This window comes from Nyctereutes procyonoides, unplaced genomic scaffold (genome assembly GCF_905146905.1).
Source record: "Nyctereutes procyonoides isolate TBG_1078 unplaced genomic scaffold, NYPRO_anot_genome, whole genome shotgun sequence".
Taxonomy (NCBI): Eukaryota; Metazoa; Chordata; class Mammalia; order Carnivora; family Canidae; genus Nyctereutes; species Nyctereutes procyonoides.
Genome location: NW_026575131.1, coordinates 46,584,917 through 46,609,584, shown reverse-complemented (window position 1 = coordinate 46,609,584; position 24,668 = coordinate 46,584,917). Strand labels below are relative to the sequence as shown.

Below are 24,668 nucleotides of genomic sequence, written 5' to 3'. Positions count from 1 at the left end.
TCCTCACCACCAAACTGGCCATCAGGAGTTTAGGGGACTGAATTTTCTCTGGAAGCTTTTCTTTATGGCATTTTTGAGCTCCTTATTCCTGAGGCTAAAAATGATTGGGCTGAGAAACGGGGTGAAGACTGTATAGGTGGTGGCCATCAGAGTGTTACTGTCCATAGAATGAGAGCCCTTGGGCTTGAGGTAGATAATGGAGGCAAAACTGTAGTGCACAATAACAATAGTGAGGTGAGACACACAGGTTGAAAAGGTCTTGTGCCTTCCTTCAACAGAGGGGATCCTCAATATGGCGGCCACAATGAAGATGTAATGAGAGGATGATGAGGAATAAACAGCCCATCAGAGCTGAGACACACATGAAAATCACACCCAAGGTGACAGACGAATTCTCATTCCCGCAAGCCAACTTTAAAAGGGAAAACACATGGCAGACAAAATGGTGGATCACATTAGACCCACAGAAGGTGAGGTGAAAAACTATCAGAGTCACCATCATCCCCATGACTGAGCCACCAGCCCAGGTCCAGGACACCAAACGGGCACAGGTGCGGATGCTCATGAGCATGTAGTATCGCAGGGGGTGGCAGATGGCCACATAGCGGTCATAACCCATGATCATGAGTAAGAAGGAATGGGTGAAGCCAAACGTGAAGGAGAAGAACATCTGGGTGGCACAGGCCACAAAGGTGATGGAGCGGTGGTTGGAGAGCATGTCAACCAGCATGCGGGGGGTGACAGCAACAGTGAACAGAATCTCAGAGGTGGACAGGGCACACAGGAAGAGGTACATGGGCGTGTGCAGGCTGCGCTCACTCCAGATAGTAGCCATGATGAGCAGGTTCCCCAGCAGCGTGAACAGGTACATCAGCAAGTAGAACAGAAAGAAGGCAGGCAGGAGATGCTGTGGGAAGGTGGAGAAGCCCACGAGGATGAATTCAGACACCATGCTATAGTTCTGGCCAGCCACGGATGCTGCATCTGCTGAGATCACAGAGGGAATGAGGGGACCAGCAGAAAGATCATGAATCTATATAACAGTATTGTGTTTGAACAATAGGAAATATGTGAAATGGGTAAACATTAGATGCATTGTGTTAGGACAGGGAGAATGACAAGGGTACTCACTGTCTCTGCTGTTCTTTAGCATGGAACTGAAAGCTGTGAGCGGTGCTATAAGGAAAGAAAGAGAAAGTAGGTGTGTAACCATTGGAAGGGAAGAGACCTGCTCATCCATCCAGAAAAGGAAAAGAATAAAGACATAACATATCACAGCAAAAGAGAGCACAGAGCTGCAAATATTAGATCCACTTCCAAAAACCGGTTATTTCTCATAAAATTACAACAGTAGTAATCATTCAGAATATGAATTTTAAGTATAAAGTAAGATACCATTCCCAACAGTGACACCAAGTAGAAAGAAACAACTCTCAAGCACTTGGTCCGGTGATTTCTTTGTACTCAAGAAAATTTGAGCCTCTAATGGACTTTTGTATGGGTGCATTATTCACTCCCCATGTTTACCATATTAGAAATTAACACCGAGATTCTGTAAAAATATTCAGTTTTGGATACAGTCAAGCTGACTGGGTGGGACACAAGACAGAGTTTATCTACTCCTTCATTCACCCTGTGGCAATTTGCAGTTTTCCTCTAAGCATTTGAGGAATATATCCTCACCTTCATTGGAAAACTGAAGAGTTGATGGTCCCCAGAAAGGGTCTCTGTGGCCCTAGAGTTGTCCATCACACTTTGGAAGCCTCTGTTATAAACATCTAGGATTCAATCACATGCAGTACCTATAGATTCAGAAATTTTAACCATTACTTAAAATATAAGTGGATTTGAATACATGGAGAATAATCTATACTCTCAGATGGCATCAGTAAATATGGTAATGAGGACATTTCTTCCTCAAATTATATCATCAGTCAACTACATTTATAGTTTCAGGGAATCAACTGTACATTTCATAAAAGTTTCCTTAAATTCCTTTTTTTCTTGTTTCTTTATTTTTAAATTAAATTTCAATATGCCACATATAGTATAACACCGAGTGTCATCACATGCCCTTCTTATGCTTGTCCTTCAGAAAAATAAGGTCAGTGCAAAACTATACTGCTCTTCTAAAAATGGAATCAATAGGGAAAAAATGATATGGTAGGTATGCAGACCTATTATAGACATAATGTGTATAATACACACCAGAGTCATCTTTAAGTGTGACCCTGGAACAGACAAAGACACTGATCAAACTGCTGGATACCTCAGAAAATACCCCTGCATGATTCACAGTTTAACATGTGATAAAGGTGGGAGCACAGATCAAAGGGGAAAGGTGGACTGTCTAGGAGTTTGTGGTGGGAAAACTGGTCCTTTCATGAAGCAAAGTCAATCTGAACTTCTGCCTAAGACCACACACAAACAGGGATTCCAGGATCAGGAATGAATTTGAAATAGGATTGAGAAGTTAATAGGAGAAGGTGTAACAAAGATAAACTCAAAATGGATGAAAGATCTAAATGTGAGACAAGATTCCATCAAAATCCTAGAGGAGAACACAGGCAACACCCTTTTTGAACTTGGCCACAGTAACTTCTTGCAAGATACATCCACAAAAGCAAAAGAAACAAAAGCAAAAATGAACTATTGGGACTTCATCAAGATAAGAAGCTTTTGCACAGCAAAGGATACAGTCAACAAAACACAAAGACAACCTACAGAATGGGAGAAGATATTTGCAAATGACATATCAGATAAAGGGCTAGTTTCCAAAATCTATAAAGAACTTATTAAATTCAACAGCAAAGAAACAAACAATCCAATCATGAAATGGGCAAAAGACATGAAGAGAAATCTCACAGAGGAAGACATAGACATGGCCAACATGCACATGAGAAAATGCTCTGCATCACTTGCCATCAGGGAAATACAAATCAAAACCACAATGAGATACCACCTCACACCAGTGAGAATGGGGAAAATTAACAAGGCAGGAAACAACAAATGTTGGAGAGGATGTGGAGAAAAGGGAACCCTCTTACACTGTTGGTGGGAATGTGAACTGGTGCAGCCACTCTGGAAAACTGTGTGGAGGTTCCTCAAAGAGTTAAAAATAGACCTGCCCTATGACCCAGCAATTGCACTGTTGGGGATTTACCCCAAAGATTCAGATGCAATGAAACGCCGGGACACCTGCACCCCGATGTTTATAGCAGCAATGTCCACAATAGCCAAACTGTGGAAGGAGCCTCGGTGCCCATCGAAAGATGAATGGATAAAGAAGATGTGGTTTATGTATACAATGGAATATTCCTCGGCCATTGGAAACGACAAATACCCACCATTTGCTTCAACGTGGATGGAACTGGAGGGTATTATGCTGAGTGAAGTAAGTCAATCGGAGAAGGACAAACAGTGTATGTTCTCATTCATTTGGGGAATATAAATAATAGTGAAAGGGAATATAAGGGAAGGGAGAAGAAATGTGTGGGAAATATCAGAAAGGGAGACAGAACATAAAGACTCCTAACTCTGAGAAATGAACTAGGGGTGGTGGAGGGGGAGGAGGGTGGGGGGTGGGGTGAATGGGTGACGGGCACTGAGGGGGACGCTTGACGAGATGAGCACTGGGTGTTATTCTGTATGTTGGTAAATTGAACATCAATAAAAATTAATTTATAAAAAAATAGGAGAAGGTGTACGAGAATCATTTTGATGACCTAGGAGTGGAGACGACATCTTAAACTTAAGAAGCACAAACACTGGTTGATTGTGAAGGAACAAAAACACCAACACGAAGAGTTTTTGCTCAACAAAAGATATCCTGGATCCAGTTAACAGGAGATGGAAAGGTGGGGAAAGATCATTTTAATGGTCCACAATTGACCAGGGAATGTGATGTAGAAGAAGCCAGTTACCTATACAACTAGGAAGCTCAATACAGAAACGAGCAAATGTGTGAGCAGAGAACTCACAGAGGGTGTAGCACAGGCAAAAGAAAACACAGTATAAAGAAAAAAGAAGTGCAATTGCTGGGTCATAGGGCAGGTCTATTTTTAACTCTTTGAGGAACCTCCACACACTTTTCCAGAGTGGCTGCACCAGTTCACATTCCCACCAACAGTGTAAGAGGGTTCCCTTTTCTCCGCATCCTCTCCAACATTTGTGGTTTCCTGCCTTGTTAATTTTCCCCATTCTCACTGGTGTGAGGTGGTATCTCATTGTGGTTTTGATTTGTATTTCCCTGATGGCAAGTGATGCAGAGCATTTTCTCATGTGCATGTTGGCCATGTCTATGTCTTCCTCTGTGAGATTTCTCTTCATGTCTTTTGCCCATTTCATGATTGGATTGTTTGTTTCTTTGCTGTTGAGTTTAATAAGTTCTTTATAGATTTTGGAAACTAGCCCTTTATCTGATATGTCATTTGCAAATATCTTCTCCCATTCTGTAGGTTGTCTTTGAGTTCTGTCGACTGTATCCTTTGCTGTGCAAAAGCTTCTTATCTTGATGAAGTCCCAATAGTTCATTTTTGCTTTTGTTTCTTTTGCTTTCGTGGATGTATCTTGCAAGAAGTTACTGTGGCCAAGTTCAAAAAGGGTGTTGACTGTGTTCTCCTCAAGGTTTTCATGGAATCTTGTCTCACATTTAGATCTTTCATCCATTTTGAGTTTATCTTTGTGTATGGTGCAAGAGAGTGTTCTAGTTTCATTCTTCTGCATGTGGATGTCCAATTTTCCCAGCACCATTTATTGAAGAGACTGTCTTTCTTCCAGTGGATCGTCTTTCCTCCTTTGTCGAATATTAGTTGACCATAAAGTTGAGGGTCCACTTCTGGATTCTCTATTCTGTTCCATTGATCTATGTGTCTGTTTTTGTACCAGTACCACACTGTCTTGATGACCACAACTTTGTAGTACAACCTGACATCTGGCATTGTGATGCCCTCAGCTATGGTTTTCTTTCTTAAAATTCCCCTGGCTCTTCAGGGTCTTTTTCTGATGCCACACAAATCTTAAAATAATTTGTTCCAACTCTCTGAAGAAAGTCCATGGTATTTTGATAGGGATTGCATTAAACATGTAAATTGCCCTGGGTAACATTGACAAGGAGCCTCGGTGTCCATCGAAAGATGAATGGATAAAGAAGATGTGGTCTATGTATACAATGGAATATTACTCAGCCATTAGAAATGACAAATACCCACCATTTGCTTCGACGTGGATGGAACTGGAGGGTATTATGCTGAGTGAAATAAGTCAATCGGAGAAGGACAAACATTATACGGTCTCATTCATTTGGGGAATATAAATAATAGTGAAGGGGAATAAAGGGGAAGGGAAAAGAAATGGGTAGGAAATATCAGAAAGGGAGACAGAACATAAAGACTCCTAACTCTGGGAAACGAACTAGGGGTGGTGGAAGGGGAGGAGGGCGGGGGTGGGGGTGACTGGGTGGCGGGCACTGAGGGGGGCACTTGACGGGATGAGCACTGGGTGTTATTTTGTATGTTGGCAAATTGAACACCGATAAAAAAATAGTGAAAGGGAATAAAGGGGAAAGGAGAAAAAATAAGTGGTAAATATCAGAAAGGAAGACAGAACATGAAAGAATCCTAACTCTGGGAAACGAACTGGGCGGGGGGGTGGAAGGGAAGGTGGGTGGGGTTGGGAGTGACTGGGTGGCGGGCACTGAGGGGGGCACTTGACAGCATGAGCACTGGGTGTTATTCTGTATGTTGACAAATTGAACACCATTAAAAAATAAATTTATTAAAAAGAAAAAGAAAAAAAAAAGAGGTTGGAAAGGAATGAGAGAAAGGAAGGGAAATGCAGTGGGAATTCAGTGTAGACCTATTCAATGCCCCAAATTAGAAAGTGCCCAGTGCTGATCAGGATCTGGGGAGAAAGCAATATTTGTGCACTGCCTGTGAGATCCAGGTGGGGAAAATTAACAGTTCATCTGCTAAGTGCACCAGCACAGGGCTCCAGCATCTATCTCCATTGCTCACATCTGTCACAAGGGATCATGGTTCCGTAAATTTGCCTGTAGTGGAGAAATGGACAACCTGTGTGGGCACCATAACTGGGAAGATGGCAGGTCACATGGGCTGGAGCAAACCCTGGAGCCCTAGGCAGCGGTTCAATGCACCCACAGCAGCATAAATAAACCTGTAAAATGGTCTTGAGTGAATGAAGCAAAAGCACATGAACACTGTAGCATAATTCTACTTAGGCACATGAAATATACAGCACCTGAAACTAATCTGGATGATATTGTAATCACGCATACATGTCACTCTACATCTGTCACAACAAAGAGAGTGAACCCTAATGTAACCTGTGAGCCAAGTTAATAATAACGAATCAATATTTGTTCACCAGTTGGGACAAATGCACCACAAGAATGCCAGATTGGACAACTTTTAGCAGCCACCCAGGCCTCCACCCACTAGATGCCAGGAGCATTTCTTCCCTCTCCATAAGCTGTCACAACCAAAAGTTCCCCCAGGCATATAGAAACATTTTAGGAGGGAGAGGGCAGATTCAGCCCCAAATAAGAATGCTGATTTATTTTTGTATTTTTTGGTCATTTACCATTTTATTATATTTTATTTTATTTTTTAATAAATTTATTTTTTATTGGTGTTCAATTTACCAACATACAGAATAACACCCAGTGCTCATCCCATCAAGTGCCCCCCTCAGTGCCCGTCACCCATTCACCCCCACCCCCCGCCCTCCTCCCCTTCCACCACCCCTAGTTCGTTTCCCAGAGTTAGGAGTCTTTATGTTCTGTCTCCCTTTCTGATATTTCCCACACATTTCTTCCCCCTTCCCTTATATTCCCTTTCACTATTATTCATATTCCCCAAATGAATGAGAACATACACTGTTTGTCCTTCTCCGATTGACTTACTTTACTCAGCATAATACCCAATGCTGATTTAGAAGCAGTAAGGACACTAGGCTGGGTGAAGAATCCAAGAACAACCTGAAAAGACTCCCAAAAATTGCCTGAGGCTGAGAGCCTGTCCTGTGATTCTTCTCCCAGGACCTGTCCCCATCCTCTCTTGGCCTTGCTCTCCACAACTGTCAAATATTACAACCTACCCTGTTCCTCCTGGTCCCCCTCAGCCTGGGCTGCCTCTTCCAGGAAGCAGCCAGCAGGGAAGAATAGAAAAGCTCTGTCAGCAGCACACAGGGGCAGGTGTGGGGCCAGACCTCAGGGCTCCTGGAACTGATGCTGTGTGCTTTAACCTGGCTGTAGCTTCCCAGCAGGCTGCTCCGCAGGGGCTCCCTGGGACACCAACCTGCAAGGGCTGCCCTCAGGGTCTGGAGAGGCCAGAAAGATCATCAGGGCCTCCAGGGACCTGCTGCCTCTATTCCTTCCTCCAACACTCCAACACAACAAAGGCTCCCTGCTGTCTCTCTCTGCCCAGAGGACTAAGTCCTCACTTCCTGTCTCCCTCTGTCCTGTCAACAACACTGTTCATTCTGCCTCTGAAGCCATCTAATTGATTAGATGCTGGATTAGTATCCCTTGGGTCAAGACAGGGTCATAGGAGCTGAGCATCCCAGAGTGAGAATCCAGGGCCTTGTCTTGGGGTCAAAACAGGTGGAGGCTTCTCACAATAAGGGCAGTTTATTTTTATTTTTTTAAATAAATTTATTTTTTATTGGTGTTGAATACACCAACATACAGAATAACACCCAGTGCTCATCCCGTCACCCATTCCCCCCCACCCCCCGCCCTCCTCCCCTTCCACCACCCCTAGTTCATTTCCCAGAGTTAGGAGTCTTTATGTTCTGTCTCCCTTTCTGATATTTCCCACACATTTCTTCTCCCTTCCCTTATATTCCCTTTCACTATTGTTTATATTCAATAAGGGCAGTTTAGAGCTGGGTCTCAGAGACTGGTGTCTTTTGGTCAATGGAAGTGTTCAGTGTATTCTGGCCAATTAGCCAGCCCCACCCCTCCTTGTGGTCAGTTTTATATATATATATACATATATATATACATATATATATATATATGTATATATATATTTGATTTGCCAACATATAGTTTAACACCCAGTGGTCATCTCGTAAGTGCCCCCCTCAGTGCCTGTCACGCTGTCACCCCATCTCTCCGCCCACCTCCCCTTCCACCACCCCTTGTTCATTTCCCAGAATTAGGAGTCTCTCATGTTTTGTCTCTAATTTTTCCCACCCATTTTCTCTCCTTTCCCCTAAAATCCCTTTCAGTATGTTTTATATAGTGGCTTTTGATTGCTAGTGAATTGGGTGGTGGCTGGTAGCGCAGGATAATTTTAGGAAGGAGGCCGCTCACCAGAGCTACCAAGCAGTGATTAGAGACTTGGAACCATCAGGGGCGAGAGAGGGGTTACAGACTGATACTCTAGTAGTGATGATCAATTATTTAATCAATCATGTCCATGTATTAACCTCCATAAAAACTTCCTGAATGATGGAATTCAGAGATCTTAGCAGTTGATGAACCCATGAAGGTACTAGGAGGGTGGCATGTCCAGAGAGGGCATGGAGATTCCTCACTCCTTCTTCTATACCTTGCAGGATGCATCTCTTTTTTGGCTGCTCCTGAGTTGTGTCTTTCATAATAAACCTGAGAGAGTGAGTGTGGCATTTTCCTGATTTCTATAACTCATTGTAGTCAAGTATCCAAACTGAAAGGGGGAATTTGGAAATCCTCACATTTGTATCCATTTCAGACAGAAGTGCAGGTACCCTGGGCACCCAATACTTGTGACTGGCATCTCGAGGTAGTTAGTGTCAGTATTGAACAGAATTATAAGACACCAAGTTTGTGTCTGGGTAGCTGGAGATTTGATCATTGCTTTGGAAAGAACTCATCCATTTGGTGTTTTGAGAGTTAGACACAGCTCACTTCCTGTCTCCCTCTGTCAAGTCAACAACACTGTTCATTCTACCTCTGAAGTCAACCTCAGTATGCCATCCAGGGTGCCCCAACACCTCTCCTATCTCTTCCTCCATCTGCCCACCTTACCTGCTCTCAGCAGCCTGCATCCCTCACCAGACGGCGGGGGGGGGGGGGATTGGTCTCTACGAACAGGAGTCTGCATGCTGATTATGACTAAAATGTACCTCTTGGTACAAACACTTTGGAAAACTGTGTGGAGGTATTTACTCAAACTGAACATAGGTATTCCCTATGAGTTTGTATTTACACAGCTAACTACAGTCCCAACATAACACATAAGTATTAATCTACTAAAAGACATGTACTATATGTCATTAGAACACTATTCACAGGAAGCCCCACCAGGAAACATTCTTGACTATGTTCATATAATGGAATACAGATCTTTCTTCTATGCATTTAAAAAACATTTAGGGGGGGATCCCTTGGTGGCTCAGTGGTTTAGCGCCTGCCTTTGGCCCAGGGGGTGATCCTGGAGGCTCCATGCAGGGAGCCCGAGTCCTGCGTCGGGCTCCCTGCATGGAGCCTGCTTCTCCCTCTGCCTGTGTCTCTGCCTCTCCTTCTCTCTCTCTCTCTATCACGAATAAATAAATAAAATCTTAAAAAAACATTTAGGGGTCCCCATGGCCCTTAGAACAAACTCCTCAAGTGGACACAATGGTCTTGCATGCTCTTGCCCTTCCTACTTGTCTGCCTTCACATTACAGACCTCCCCCAACCACCTACACTCTCTGGGGCACACTGAACATACCATTGTGCCAAATGCACCATATCTCTGTCACCCTGAGCCTTTGTTCTGCTCTCCCGCCTGTCTGCAAATGTCTCTTCCACCTGCCTGTCTCACCTGAAGCATACCTACTCACCCTCCAGATTTTCCTGCAGACACCACCAATTTCAAAGTCTCCTAATCCCAGGTTGTGTCTGTGACCCACACTTAGCTTTTCCAGATCCCTAGGCTGTCCCCAAACACCTGTGACCACTCTGCTATCATCTTGGTTATATGACAGCTTCCCTCAGTGGACCATAGCATAGATAGGAGAGGACAGAGATCTAGCCTCTGGTATTGCTGGATCCCAGCACCTAGACTATTTCCATATAAAATAAGTCTTCAAAACATTTTTTGACTATATGAATGAGTAAATGAGGGCAAAGTGCTGTGAGGACATAGAGCACTCCTTTCTGTTCATAACCATGGGCAATGATCAGCATGTGGCCATCTGCCACCCAGAGCACCACAACATGCTCATGAGTCCCTATGGCTGTGCCATTGTGTGTTCTGATGTTGGGCTGGTGGCTCAATCATGGGGATGATGGTGACCCTGACAGGTTTTCACCTCACCTTCTGTGGATCTAATGTGATCCACCATTTTTCCAGCCTCATGCTTTCCCTCCTAAAGTTGGCCTGTGGGAAGGAGACATCATCTGTCACCTTGAGAGTGGTCCTGGTGTGTGTCACAGCTCTGATGGGCTGTTTATGCCTCATTGTCCTCTCCTGTGTCTTCATCATGCCCATGGTATTGAGGATCCTGTCTGCTGAGGGCAGGCATAAGACCATCTCCACTTGTGTCTCCCACCTCACTGTGGTCGTTGTGCAATATGTTTTTGCCTCCACTATCTAGCTCCAGCCCGTGGACCCATTTCTATGGACAGTAACACTCTGATGGCCACCACCTACAGTCTTCACTCCCTTTCTCAGCCCAATCATTTTCAGCCTTCAGTATAAGGAGCTCAAAAATGTCATAAAGAAATCATCCAGGGACACCTGTGTGGCTCAGTGACTGAGCGTCTGCCTTCAGCTCAGGGCGTGATCCCTAGTTCATGCTATGTACCAAAATTAATTCAAAATGCATCACAGACCTAAATGTAAGAGCTAAAACTATCATGTTCTTAGAGGAAAACATTGCTAGGAATCTCCATCACCTTGGATTAAGTAATCATTTCTTACACATTACACCCAAACCATTAGCAACAAAAGAATCCAATACATAAATTGGATGTCATCTGTACTGCAAAGAATAACAGCAAGAGAGTGGAAAGACAACTCATAGAATGTGAGATAATTTTTGAGACTCACATATCTGATAAGGGCCTTGTAACTAGAAACTATAAAGAATTATTTCAGCTTAGCAAAAAGACAAACAAAAAAAATGGTGAAATGCAGAGCATTTTCTCATGTGCATGTTGGCCATGTCTATGTCTTCCTCTGTGAGATTTCTCTTCATGTCTTTTGCCCATTTCATTATTGGATTGTTTGTTTCTTTGGTGTTGAGTTTAATAAGTTCTTTATAGATCTTGGAAACTAGCCCTTTATCTGATACGTCATTTGCAAATATCTTCTCCCATTCTGTAGGTTGTCTTTTACTTTTGTTGACTGTATCCTTTGCTGCGGAAAATCTTCTTATCTTGATGAAGTCCCAATAGTTCATTTTTGCTTTTGTTTCTTTTGCCTTTGTGGATGCATCTTGCAAGAAGTTACTGTGGCCGAGTTCAAAAAGGGTGTTGACTGTGTTCTCCTCTAGGATTTTGGTGGAATCTTGGATCTTTCATCCATTTTGAGTTTATCTTTGTGTATGGTGCAAGAAAGTGGTCTAGTTTCATTCTTCTGCATGTGGATGTCCAATTTTCCCAGCACCATTTATTGAAGAGACTGTCTTTCTTCCAGTGGATAGTCTTTCCTCCTTTATCGAATATTAGTTGACCATAAAGTTGAGGGTCCACTTCTGGGTTCTCTATTCTGTTCCATTGATCTATGTATCTGTTTTTGTGCCAGTACCACACTGTCTTGATGACCACAGCTTTGTAGTACAACCTGAAATCTGGCATTGTGATGCCCCCAGATATGGTTTTCTTTTTTAAAATTCCCCTGGCTATTCGGGGTCTTTTCTGATTCCACACAAATCTTAAAATAATTTGTTCTAACTCTCTGAAGAAAGTCCATGGTATTTTGATAGGGATTGCATTAAACGTGTCAATTGCCCTGGGTAACATTGACATTTCACAATATTAATTCTACCAATCCATGAGCATGGAACTTGCCATCAGGGAAATACAAATCAAAACCACAATGAGATACCACCTCACACCAGTAAGAATGGGGAAAATTAACAAGGCAGGAAACCACAAATGTTGGAGAGGATGCAGAGAAAAGGGAACCCTCCTGCACTGTTGGTGGGAATGTGAACTGGTGCAGCCACTCTGGAAAACTGTGTGGAGGTTCCTCAAAGAGTTAAAAATAGACCTGCCCTACGACCCAGCAATTGCACTGTTGGGGTTTTATCCCAAAGATACAGATGCAATGAAACGCCAGGACACCTGCACCCCAATGTTTATAGCAGCAGTGGCCACAATAGCCAAACTGTGGAAGGAGCCTCGGTGTCCATCAAAAGATGAATGGATAAAGAAGATGTGGTTTATGTTACAATGGAATATTACTCAGCCATTAGAAACGACAAATACCCACCATTTGCTTCAATGTGGATGGAACTGGAGGGTATTATGCTGAGTGAAGTAAGTCAATCAGAGAAGGACAAACATTATATGTTCTCATTCATTTGGGGAATATAAATAATAGTGAAAGGGAATATAAGGGAAGGGAGAAGAAATGTGTGGGAAATATCAGAAAGGGAGACAGAACATAAAGACTCCTAACTCTGGGAAACGAACTAGGGGTGGTGGAAGGGGAGGAGGGCGGGGGGTGGGGGTGAATGGGTGACGGGCACTGAGGGGGGCACTTGACGGGATGAGCACTGGGTGTTATTCTGTATGTTGGTCAATTGAACACCAATAAAAAATAAATTTATTTAAAAATTGGTGAAATGTTTCAACAACATTTCTCCAAGAACACATAGAAATGGCCAACAAGCATGTGATGAGAAGCACAATATCATTACTTATTAGAGAAATTCAAATCAAAACTACCATGAGATGCCACTTCTTATCACTAAGATACAGGACAGGTAATAACAAATGTTGGCAAAGAAGTGGAGAAATTTGAACCCTACTAAGCTGCTAGTGGGGATATATAAGGGTGCAGCCACTTTGGAAAACAGTATGGAACTTTCTTTAAATGATAGGCCAGTTCAAATGGATACTTTAGGGTAAAATGTAATTCAATCAGCCACCTGCATGTGGACCGACATGACTGTGCAACTTTCTGTGTATCCCATTGGCCACTGGTCCCTATAAAGCTGCTACGCCTCTTAGTCTCGGGGTCCAAGTCCCTGCTCCGCTGTGTTGGGTATACTTGAACCCTAGCTCAAGCTTGTAATAAACCCTCGTGTGTTTGCAAAAAAAAAAAAAATTAAACATAAAGTTACCCTTGAATCCAAAAAATCCACTCCTTAGTATACATGCAACAGTATGAAACCGTATATTCAAGAAAAATATTTGTGTGCTCAAATGTGTACTCAAAATGTTTCTAGTGGCATTATTCAACATAGCAAAAAGTAGAAATACTGAGAGGTTCAGTAATAGACAGATGAAATACAGTGTGTCCCATTATCAATAGCCAAACTATGGAGAGAGCCCCAATGTCCATCGAGTGATGAATGGATATATATATATGTATATGTATATATATATATATATATATATATATCACATCATTACTCAGCCATCAAAAAAATGAAATCTTGGGGAATCCCTGGGTGGCTCAGCGGTTCGGCGCCTGCTTTTGGCCCGGGGTGTGATCCCAGGATCGGGTCCCGCATCGGGCTCCCTGCGTGGAGCCTGCTTCTCTCTCTGCCTGTGTCTCTGCCTCTCTCTCTCTCTCTCTTTCTCTCTCTATGTCTATCATGAATGAATGAATAAATAAATAAATCTTAAAAAAAAAAACGAAATCTTGCTATTTGTAACAGTGTAGATGGAGCCAGAGGGTATTGTGCTAAGCGAAATAAATCACTCAGAGAAAGACTGATGCCATATGATTTCACTCATATATGGAATTTAAGAAACAAAACAGATGAACATATGGAAAGGGGGGATAAAGGAGAGAGGGAAACAGCCATAAGAGACTCTTAATGATGGAGAAAAAACTGAAGGTTGATGGAGGGAAGTGAGTGAGAGGTGGGCTAGATAGGTGATGAATATTAAGGAGCGTACTTGTTGTGATGGGCACTGGGTGTCGTATTTAAGCAATGAACCTCTGAATTCTATTCCAGAAACCAATATTACACTGAATCTTAACTAACTATAATTTAAATTAAAAAAAAAGAAATACAATATGTCCATACAATGGAATAATATTTGACAATAAAAATGAATGGGCCTCACACATCTACAACATGATGGAACCTTGAACACATTGTGCTAAGTGAAAGAACTCAGTCAAAAAGACAACCTGATGTATAATTACATTTATGTGAAATATCCAGAACAAGCAAAGTGGAATGAGTAAGTCACAGGAATGATGAAACGTACAGCATAGGGAATGTAGTCAATGGTATTTGTAATAGTATTGTGTGGGGTCAAATCACTATATTTTATAATTGAAACTAACATCGTGTGGCAACAATACTTCAATTAAAAATTTTTTAAACAATTTTTTCTAAGAAAAAAGTGGTTTCCTAGGGCTGGGGGGTTATGGGAGTTGGGGAAGAAATGGGGACTGAATGGGTAGAGGTTACTTTTTTGGGTGACAAAAATGTTTCAAATTGATTGTGATGATGATCACATAACTCTGAATATACTAAAGACCACCTGAATTGTGTACTTTAAACAGGCAAATTATATGGCATGTGGATTATATCTTGATAAAACTGTTTGATTATAAATAAAACTAATATCCAAGACACAAACCAAGGGAGGAAAAAGAAGTAAAGTTCACATTTATTGAGCACCTGCTATGTCATGGGTGTTGTTTCAAAAACTTTTTTTTATTGGTGTTCAATTTGCCAACATATAGCATAACACCCAGTGCTCATCCCATCAAGTGCCCCCCTCAGTGCTTGTCACCCAGTCACCCCCACCCCCCGCACACCTCCCTTTCCACCACCCCTTGTTCGTTCACTTTTTACTAATCTTACTAGGTAGTCATTGTTCACCCCATTGTACAGATGAGGGTATGGTCATCCTTCTACCTTATTCTAAGACCACCCCCACACTGGCCACTTAGATGCTGGAGGGATAGAGTTTACTGAGGAAGGTCTTCTTCATGGCGATCTTCAGCTCCTTATTCCTGAGACTGAAGATGATGGGGCTGAGGAAGGGCGTGAGGACCGTATAGGTGATGGCCATCAAGGTGTTGCCTTCCTGGGAGTGCAGACCCTTGGGCTTGAGGTAGATAACAGAGGCAAAGCCATAGTGCACAATGACCACTATAAGGTGGGATGCACAGGTGGAGAAGGCTTTGTGCCTTCCCTCAGCAGAGGGGATCCTCAAGATGGCAGCCACGATGAAGGCATAGGAGAGGAGGATGAGGAGAAAGCAGCCCAGCAGGGCAGTGATGCACACCAGCCCCACACCCAGGGCCACTATTGGTACATCAGTTCCACAGGCCAGCTTCAAGAGAGGGGGCACATGACATAAAAAATGGTGGATCTCATTGGGTCCACAGAAAGTGAGGTGGAAAACAGCTGTGGCCACCACCAGCCCTATGATCGAGCCACCAGCCCAGGACCAGGCCACCAGGTAGGTGCAGCCACGGGGGCTCATGAGCACATTGTAGCGCAGAGGGTGGCAGATGGCCACATAGCGGTCGTAGCCCATGACCGTGAGCAGGAAGGAGTGGGTGAAGCCAAACGTGAAGGAGAAGAACATCTGGCTGGTACAGGCTGCAAAGGCGATGGTGCGGCGGGTGGAGAGCAGGTCTGCCAGCAGGCGCGGGGTGATGGCCAAGGTGTAGAGGATCTCGGAGATGGACAGGGCGCACAGGAAGAGGTACATGGGCGTGTGCAGGCCGCGCTCGCTCCAGACAGTGGCCATGATGAGCAGGTTCCCCAGCAGCGTGAACAGGTACATGAGCAGGAACAGCAGGAAGAAGGCAGGCAGGAGATGGGGCGGGAAGGTGGAGAAGCCCACGAGGATGAATTCAGACACAGAGCTGTGGTTTAGGCCCAAGGTGGCAGCCATCCCTGAGTGGGGAGAGAGTGAAGGTGGCCCGGGGGGCAGGAGCTCTGGTTCTGCGCTGAGCCCAGCCCCGGAGGACTTCCTGGGGTGGGGGGGTCCCCACTCTGGGCCAGTTCCTCTGCCACTCGCTGCTCATTGATGACTGTCAGCGCTCCTCAGAGCTGCTTGAGGTTCAGGGAAGATTATGCGCTTCAAGGGCACAGTGTAGCCCTGGCGATTAGCAAGAACGCGGTAAAAAATAATACTGGTGATAAGAATTACAACTACCGTTATTACTATTATTGATTCCATATACAACCACCTGGCTTTCCTGCCTTTGAGCATGTTAATCACTCCATGCTTCTCTCCGTCTCTGTGATTCCAAATCCTTCCTGAATTTTAAGTCCGAGCTACTCCCTAATTGCTATCTTCAGCTCTTGGTCACCTCTCTTGCGTGACGAAGAGAGGATGCAGGCTCTGGTTAATTTTCAGCATTACCCCTTACTAGCTCACTGGGAACATGGGATACTAATGCTTATGCCACAGGGCTGTCGTGGCACTAGGCGAGGTGACGCACATTCAGCTTTTAGCTACTCTTGCTGTTGTGTGGTCTAACATGCGTGAGTCGCTCACAAGGATGTGGCAGTGATGGGCATCACCAGAGTCTGACCCCAGCTGGGCACTCTATCTCTGGTCATTTACCAGTGCCATTCTCTGAATCTCCTTCCCTCTCCCTGAGCCCTACCTACTCTCCTATCCCCAAACTCCTCCTTCATGGAGCAACCAAGGCTCGCAGCTGTGGGTTCTCTCATGTTCTTCCCTAAGTGGCAACAGACTCACATCTGCCCTGGCTCCCTGTGAGGACAGCTCTCCTAAGCATCTGCTTCATCAGGTGTTGCTTCTCTGTCTCTCCGTCTTCCTCTCTCTGCCACCAACAGACTTGCAAAAAAGCAACACCTTGGGGCACCTGGGTGGTTTCCTCGTTAAGCATCTGCCTTCAGGCCCAGGATCCTGGGATTGAGCCCTGCATCTGTCATGATCTCAGGATCCTGGGGATTGAGCCCTGTGTCCAGGTTTCTTGCTCAGCAAGGAGTTGGCTTTCCCGTCTCCCTCTTCCTCTCTCTCTACTCATGTTCTCTCTCTCTCTCTCAAATAAATAAATAAATAAAATATTTTTAAAAATGCAACATCTTCTTTTAAAATGCAGAATGGGTCAACAGATGAATGGATAAACAAAAAGTGGTATAATCATATAATAGAATATCATTTAGGTATACAAGACCATGAAGTACTGACACATACTACGACACAGATAAAACTTAAAGAGATTAAGCTGAGTGAAAGAAGCTAGCCACAAAGACCACATAATGTATGATTGCATTTATTTGAAATATCCAGAATAGATAAATGGATCAAAGCAGAAAGCAGGGGACACTGGGGTGGCTCAGTGTTTGAGCATCTGCCTTCAGCTCAGGGTGTGATCCCAGGGTCCTGGGGTCAAGTCCTGCATCAGGCTTGATGCAGAGGCTCTCTGCCTCTCTCTATGTGTCTCTCATGAATAAATAAATAAAATCTTCATTTTTTTAATATTTAAAAAAAAACAGGAAGCAGATCAGCAGTTGCCAGGGAATAGGAGTAGGGTAGAATGGAGAGTAACTATTAATGGGTTAGCAGATTTCCTTCTAGGGTGGTGAAATATCTTCGAACTAAACAGAGGTGTTGGTGGCACAACATTATGAATGTTTAAATGACACTGCATTGTGCCAATTGAACACCAATAAAAATTAATTTATAAAAAAAAAGAATAACAAAATGTTGGATATAATCTAAATTCCTAATAACTGGAGAATGGGCAAAAAGTAAATTGTAGTCTATCAATAAATATAAGATAATAGTTATTACCTAAAGTAACTAAAAAAAATGGCAAGGATGTAGAGAAATTGGAACTCTAGTGCCATTACAACTCTAGTGATTGTACAGTGGTGCAACAGTTATGGAAAATAGTATGAATGGTCCCCCAAAAATTAAAAATAGAACAACCTATGACTCAGCCATCCTACTTCTGGATCTATATGCAAAAGTGGCGAAAGCAGGGCCTCAAAGACATATTTGCACACTGGTCACAACATCATGAGTCACATTAGCCCAAGAGATAGAAACAACCCAAATAGCCACTGATGGATGAATGGATAAACAAGATGTGATATATCCATACAATGGAATATCATTCAGCCTTAAAACGAAGGCAATCCTGTCACATGCTACAACACATGAACCTTGAGAACATTATGCTATGTGGAATCAGCCAGTCCCCAAAGAGGAGGAATCTTGTATGATCCCACTTATGTGAGGTATCTAAAGTAGTCAAGTTCATAGAAACAGAAAGTAGAATGAAGGCTGCCAAGGACTACAGGGAGTGAGAAATGGGGAGTTTCGTTTAATGGGTATAGAGTTTCTGTTTTGCAAGATTGAAAGAGTTCCAACGAAATTGAGACCAGAAGAACTGTGGAACAGATCAATAGAACCAGGAGTTGGTTCTTTGAAAGAATTAATAAGATAGATAAACCATTAGCCAACCTTATTAAAAAGAAGAGAGAGAAGACTCAAATTAATAAAATCATGAATGAGAAAGGAGAGATCACTACCAACACCAAGGAAATACAAACGATTTTAAAAACATATTATGAACAGATCTATGCCAATAAATTAGGCAATCTAGAAGAAATGGACGCATTCCTGGAAAGCCACAAACTACCAAAACTGGAGCAGGATGAAATAGAAAACCTGAACAGGCCAATAACCAGGGAGGAAATTGAAGAAGTCATCAAAAACCTCCCAAGACACAAGAGTCCAGGGCCAGATGGCTTCCCAGGGGAATTCTACCAAACGTTTAAAGAAGAAATCATACCTATTCTACTAAAGCTGTTTGGAAAGATAGAAAGAGATGGAGTACTTCCAAATTCATTCTATGAGGCCAGCATCACCTTAATTCCAAAACCAGACAAAGACCCCACCAAAAAGGAGAATTACAGACCAATATCCCTGATGAACATGGATACAAAAATTCTCAACAAGATACTAGCCAATAGGATCCAACAACACATTAAGAAAATTATTCACCATGACCAAGTAGGATTTATCCCCGGGACACAAGGCTGGTTCAACACTCGTAAAACAATCAATGTGATTCATCATATCAGCAAGAGAAAAACCAAGAACCATATGATCCTCTCATTAGATGCAGAGAAAGCATTTGACAAAATACAGCATCCATTCCTGATCAAAACTCTTCAGAGTGTAGGGATAGAGGGAACTTTCCTCGACATCTTAAAAGCCATCTATGGGGATCCCTGGGTGGCGCAGCGGTTTGGCGCCTGCCTTTGGCCCGGGGCGCGATCCTGGAGACCCGGGATCGAATCCCACGTCGGGCTCCCGGTGCATGGAGCCTGCTTCTCCCTCTGCCTGTGTCTCTGCCTCTCTCTCTCTCTCTGTGACTATCGTAAATAAATAAATAAAAAACCTTTAAAAAAATTAAAAAAAAAAGCCATCTATGAAAAGCCCACAGCAAATATCATTCTCAATGGGGAAGCACTGGGAGCCTTTCCCCTAAGATCAGGAACAAGACAGGGATGTCCACTCTCACCACTGCTATTCAACATAGTATTGGAAGTCCTAGCCTCAGCAATCAGACAACAAAAAGACATTAAAGGCATTCAAATTGGCAAAGAAGAAGTCAAACTCTCCCTCTTCGCCGATGACATGATACTCTACATAGAAAACCCAAAAGCCTCCACCCCAAGATTGCTAGAACTCATACAGCAATTTGGTAGCGTGGCAGGATACAAAATCAATGCCCAGAAATCAATGGCATTCCTATACACTAACAATGAGACTGAAGAAAGAGAAATTAAGGAGTCAATCCCATTTACAATTGCACCCAAACACATAAGATACCTAGGAATAAACCTAAACAAAGAGGTAAAGGATCTATACCCTAAAAACTATAGAACACTTCTGAAAGAAATTGAGGAAGACACAAAGAGATGGAAAAATATTCCATGCTCATGGATTGGCAGAATTAATATTGTGAAAATGTCAATGTTACCCAGGGCAATTTACACGTTTAATGCAATCCCTATCAAAATACCATGGACTTTCTTCAGAGACTTAGAACAAATCATTTTAAGATTTGTGTGGAATCAGAAAAGACCCCGAATAACCAGGGGAATTTTAAAAAAGAAAACCATATCTGGGGGCATCACAATGCCAGATTTCAGGTTGTACTACAAAGCTGTGGTCATCAAGACAGTGTGGTACTGGCACAAAAACAGACACATAGACCAATGGAACAGAATAGAGAAGCCAGAAGTGGACCCTGAACTTTATGGTCAAGTAATATTCGATAAAGGAGGAAAGACGATCCACTGGAAGAAAGACAGTCTCTTCAATAAATGGTGCTGGGAAAATTGGACATCCACATGCAGAAGAATGAAACTAGACCACTTTCTTGCACCATACACAAAGATAAACTCAAAATGGATGAAAGATCTAAATGTGAGACAAGATTCCATCCAAATCCTAGAGGAGAACACAGGCAACACCCTTTTTGAACTTGGCCACAGTAACTTCTTGCAAGATACATCCACGAAGGCAAAAGAAACAAAAGCAAAAATGAACTATTGGGACTTCATCAAGATAAGAAGCTTTTGCACAGCAAAGGATACAGTCGACAGAACTCAAAGACAACCTACAGAATGGGAGAAGATATTTGCAAATAACATATCAGATAAAGGGCTAGTTTCCAAAATCTATAAAGAACTTATTAAACTCAACACCAAAGAAACAAACAATCCAATCATGAAATGGGCAAAAGACATGAAGAGAAATCTCACAGAGGAAGACATAGACATGGCCAACATGCACATGAGAAAATGCTCCACATCACTTGCCATCAGGGAAATATAAATCAAAACCACAACGAGATACCACCTCACACCAGTGAGAATGGGGAAAATGAACAAGGCAGGAGACAACAAATGTTGGAGAGGATGCGGAGAAAAGGGAACCCTCTTACACTGTTGGTGGGAATGTGAACTGGTGCAGCCACTCTGGAAAACTGTGTGGAGGTTCCTCAAATAATTAAAAATAGACCTGCCCTACGACCCAGCAATTGCACTGTTAGGGATTTACCCCAAAGATTCAGATGCAATGAAACACCGGGACACCTGCACCCCGATGTTTCTAGCAGCAATGTCCACAATAGCCAAACTGTGGAAGGAGCCTCGGTGTCCATCGAAAGATGAATGGATAAAGAAGACGTGGTTTATGTATACAATGGAATATTACTCAGCCATTAGAAACGACAAATACCCACCATTTGCTTCAACGTGGATGGACCTGGAGGGTATATTGCTGAGCGAAGTAAGTCAATCGGAGAAGAACAAACATTATATGTTCTCATTCATTTGGGGAATATGAATAATAGTGAAAGGGAATAGAAGGGAAGGGAGAAGAAATGTGTGGGAAATATCAGAAAGGGAGACAGAACATAAAGACTCTTAACTCTGGGAAATGAACTAGGGGTGGTGGAGGGGGAGGAGGGCGGGGGGTGGGGGTGAATGGGTGACGGGCACTGAGGGGACACTTGACGGGATGAGCACTGGGTGTTATTCTGTATGTTGGTAAATTGAACACCAATAAAAATTAATTTATAAAAAAAAGATTGAAAGACAATAAATTTTATGTCATGTGTTTTTTGCACAACAAAGTATGAAGATGTGCTATAACATGAGTGAACCTTGAAAATATTATGCTTATGTCGGTGGGGGTGGGGGTGGGGGTGGGAAGCCAGGCATGAAAGGTTGTCTGAACCAAAGGGTCTGATTCCATCAATATGAAATACCTAAAATATGCAAATTCATAGGCACAACAAGCAGACTAGGGGTGGGGGAGGGGTTGGGGATGGATGGGGGTGTTGGTGGTGATGGGGAAGTGACTACTAATGAAGGCAGTGTTTCCTTTTAGGGTGATGAACATATTTTCCAACTAGAAAGGGGTGATGGTTGCACAGTATTGTGAATGCACTAAACGCCATTGATTTGTACACTTCAAAATGGTTAATTCTATACTATGATAATTTTGCCTCCTCCCTTTTTTTAGAAAGCGAAATGAGCCTGTCCTTGGGCCTCCTCTCCCTCTGCGATGTCTCCGATGTCTCTTCCCCTGGTTCGCATGTCCCCAGAAAGGGCGAGAGTGAGTGCCCAGTGCCAGAGGGGAGGTCCGGGAGGAAGAACCACCCCGACACCTGCTCTTAACCCTTCCCGCTCCTTCCAGGGCAGCCGCCGAGCCTCCGCCCAGGCGTGTGGGAGAGAAGAGGAGGCACCTCAGCACTGCTCCGCTCTGGGGTGGGCGGCCTCCAGTTCTTACAGACTGGGACCTGGGGGCCCCTTTGTCTCACAAACACCTGCATATGGATGTGTTCCCACACTTCTACATCCCTGCGTTCCGCTCCCCAGCCGCCCCCACGCGCGCAGCGGCCGAGAGCTCCCACACCAGCGAGGCACGCAGAGGCCGGCGTGCACCTGCGGCCGCCTTAGGGCCCCGCGCTCACACAGCTGCAGAGACCCCGCCCGGGGACGGACTCACTCGACCACAGCCACATCTGCAGGCGCACGCAGACGTAGCTCTCACAGCAGGACGCAGCAGAAGCGGGAAGACCACGAATAACGCCTGTGTCCCAGACAGACAACCTTCACCCTAAGATCTGCCGCGACAGCCAGGAAGCGCACGGGAGGCGCGTGGACCAGGAGCCCGAGGGCACGATTCCCGATTCCGGAATTAGAGGCCTCCGCTCAGGCATTGTTTGCTTCACACTTCGTTCGGGCCGGGTTCTGGGTCCCAAGATCCACCCCAATACTATTACCTACAGTCCTTCCCCACATCCCACGCGCGCATCACCTCCTCCAGGAAGGCAGCCAGGGGCTCACACTCGCCTCTGTTGGCGGCTGCGAGGAGCGCTCTTGGGGCGTCGCAGAGGAAGCCCTGGGTCCCCTCACTCACACTCAACACCGGGAGCTCCGAAGTGGGGTGGGCAGGGCGGGAGGTGCACCTGCACTTTATCCAGCTCTACTCCAGTGGCATTCCAAAGGCTTCCCAGAGGAGGCGGGCGGGCGCAGGTTGCAGGCGGGGCCATCCTCAGGGGCCGAGAGTCAGGCGGGGGGCCTTAGGGAGACTTCCAGAAGCTTCTCTGAGATTAGCCCACAGCAATACATGCAGCTTCCAAATCTTCCCTGAGGCCTCCCAGCTGGATAGTAGAGGATGGTTAAGTCAGAAGACAGAGGTGACAGGACTGCCTCTAACTGGGCAGGGGAAGGAATACAAAAGGAGGCTGGTGCCCCTCCCCCCACTTTCTGAGCATACTTCTTTGCTCTTACCCAGAGTGGATTATGGACACGCTGTCCCAAAGCTCAAGCTCCATCCACACCCCACAAACAGGCTCCCCTGGGCCATCCCAGAGAGGACAGCACAGGTTCCCAGAGTTTTGGTGGGGGAAACCCTGGGTCCCAGCCCCCCCCGGGGGGGGGCTCCAGAAGAGGGGCTGATGTCCGGCCTCTGCAGAAACAGAGGTGCCCCGCCAGAAATGGGATGTCGAAAACATGGCCCTGCTCTGGGACCAGGCTGCACCAGGCTAAGGACTGAGGAGGGATGGAGGAGGCAGTGCCAACCCATCACAGCCATCAGCAGCCAGGCTTGTCTTGTTCTAGGGCCACAATGCAGCTCAGTGCCCACTGTCCCAGCTTCTAGTGGCTGCCAATCCCCTTGACTGCATCATTCAAATCTCTTCCTGTGTCTTCACACGAACTTCTCCTTGTGTCTGTATGTGTTCTCCTCTCCTTATAAGGACACCAGTCATTAGACACGAGCATTTAGGAGCGCAACACCCAGGGTGATTTCATCTTGACATCCTTATCTGATTACACCTATAAAGACCCCATTTCCAAACAAGGTTATGTTCTGAGGTTCCAAGTGGACATGCATTTCTGAGTGACACTATTTTAACCCACTACAACATCTCTCCTGATTTCGTTCTCTGCTACTGTTCTGAGCTCTACACCTGCTTCCTACACATCAGAGGGATCCTGCTAAACAAACCAAATTACTTCCTCCCCACATGCTTAGAACCAGTTCCCTAGTCCCAGATGCCTCACTGCAGCCAAAAGTCTGGTCCTTATTAGCTTCTCCAGTTTTCTTTCTTGACTCCCTCTCCCTATTCCAACACAGTACCCTCACTTCGTTTCTCTAGGGTAAAATGAGATGTGAACATTTTCAATTTTGTGAGTGTACCAGACCTCTCATCCCCAGGTTCCACAGCATCCCTCATGCCCCACTCCCATCTGCTCCAACCAACCAGTCTCAGGTCATATGCCATCACCTCCAGGAACCTATCCTGCATCCTGCACGCTTGACTTGGCCAGGTGCCTCTCTGACTGCTAGCTTGCCCTGAAGTCCCCCATCACATGGTGCTGCCATCACCTGGTTGTGGGTTTGTGTCTCCCACTGGACTTCTACAGACCTCCTGAGGGCAGAGATGGCATCTCACTGGTCGCACACCATGTTCCCAGCACCTGGAATGGTAAATATTAAATGGAAAAGTAAA

At 44.5% G+C, this 24,668-nt stretch overlaps 1 protein-coding gene and 2 pseudogenes across 1 annotated transcript; 1 reads left to right on the top strand and 2 right to left on the bottom strand.

Moving 5' to 3' along the window:
* Positions 1-21: 21 nt before the first annotated feature.
* Positions 22-6,033, bottom strand: LOC129522155 (olfactory receptor 10H3-like; annotated as a pseudogene).
* A 4,075-nt stretch (positions 6,034-10,108) lies between these two features.
* On the top strand, positions 10,109-10,746 carry LOC129522154 (olfactory receptor 10H3-like; annotated as a pseudogene).
* A 4,219-nt stretch (positions 10,747-14,965) lies between these two features.
* LOC129522118 (olfactory receptor 10H2-like) lies at positions 14,966-16,288 on the bottom strand. Its single transcript, XM_055344275.1, has one exon. The coding sequence runs from the start codon at positions 16,034-16,036 to the stop codon at positions 15,077-15,079; it is 960 nt and encodes a 319-aa protein (XP_055200250.1). The 5' UTR covers positions 16,037-16,288; the 3' UTR covers positions 14,966-15,076.
* Positions 16,289-24,668: the final 8,380 nt, after the last annotated feature.

Coding starts and splice junctions, on each gene's coding strand:
- LOC129522118 (XM_055344275.1), bottom strand. CDS start 16,036: ATGGCTGCCACCTTGGGCCTAAACCACAGCTCTGTGTCTGAATTCATC.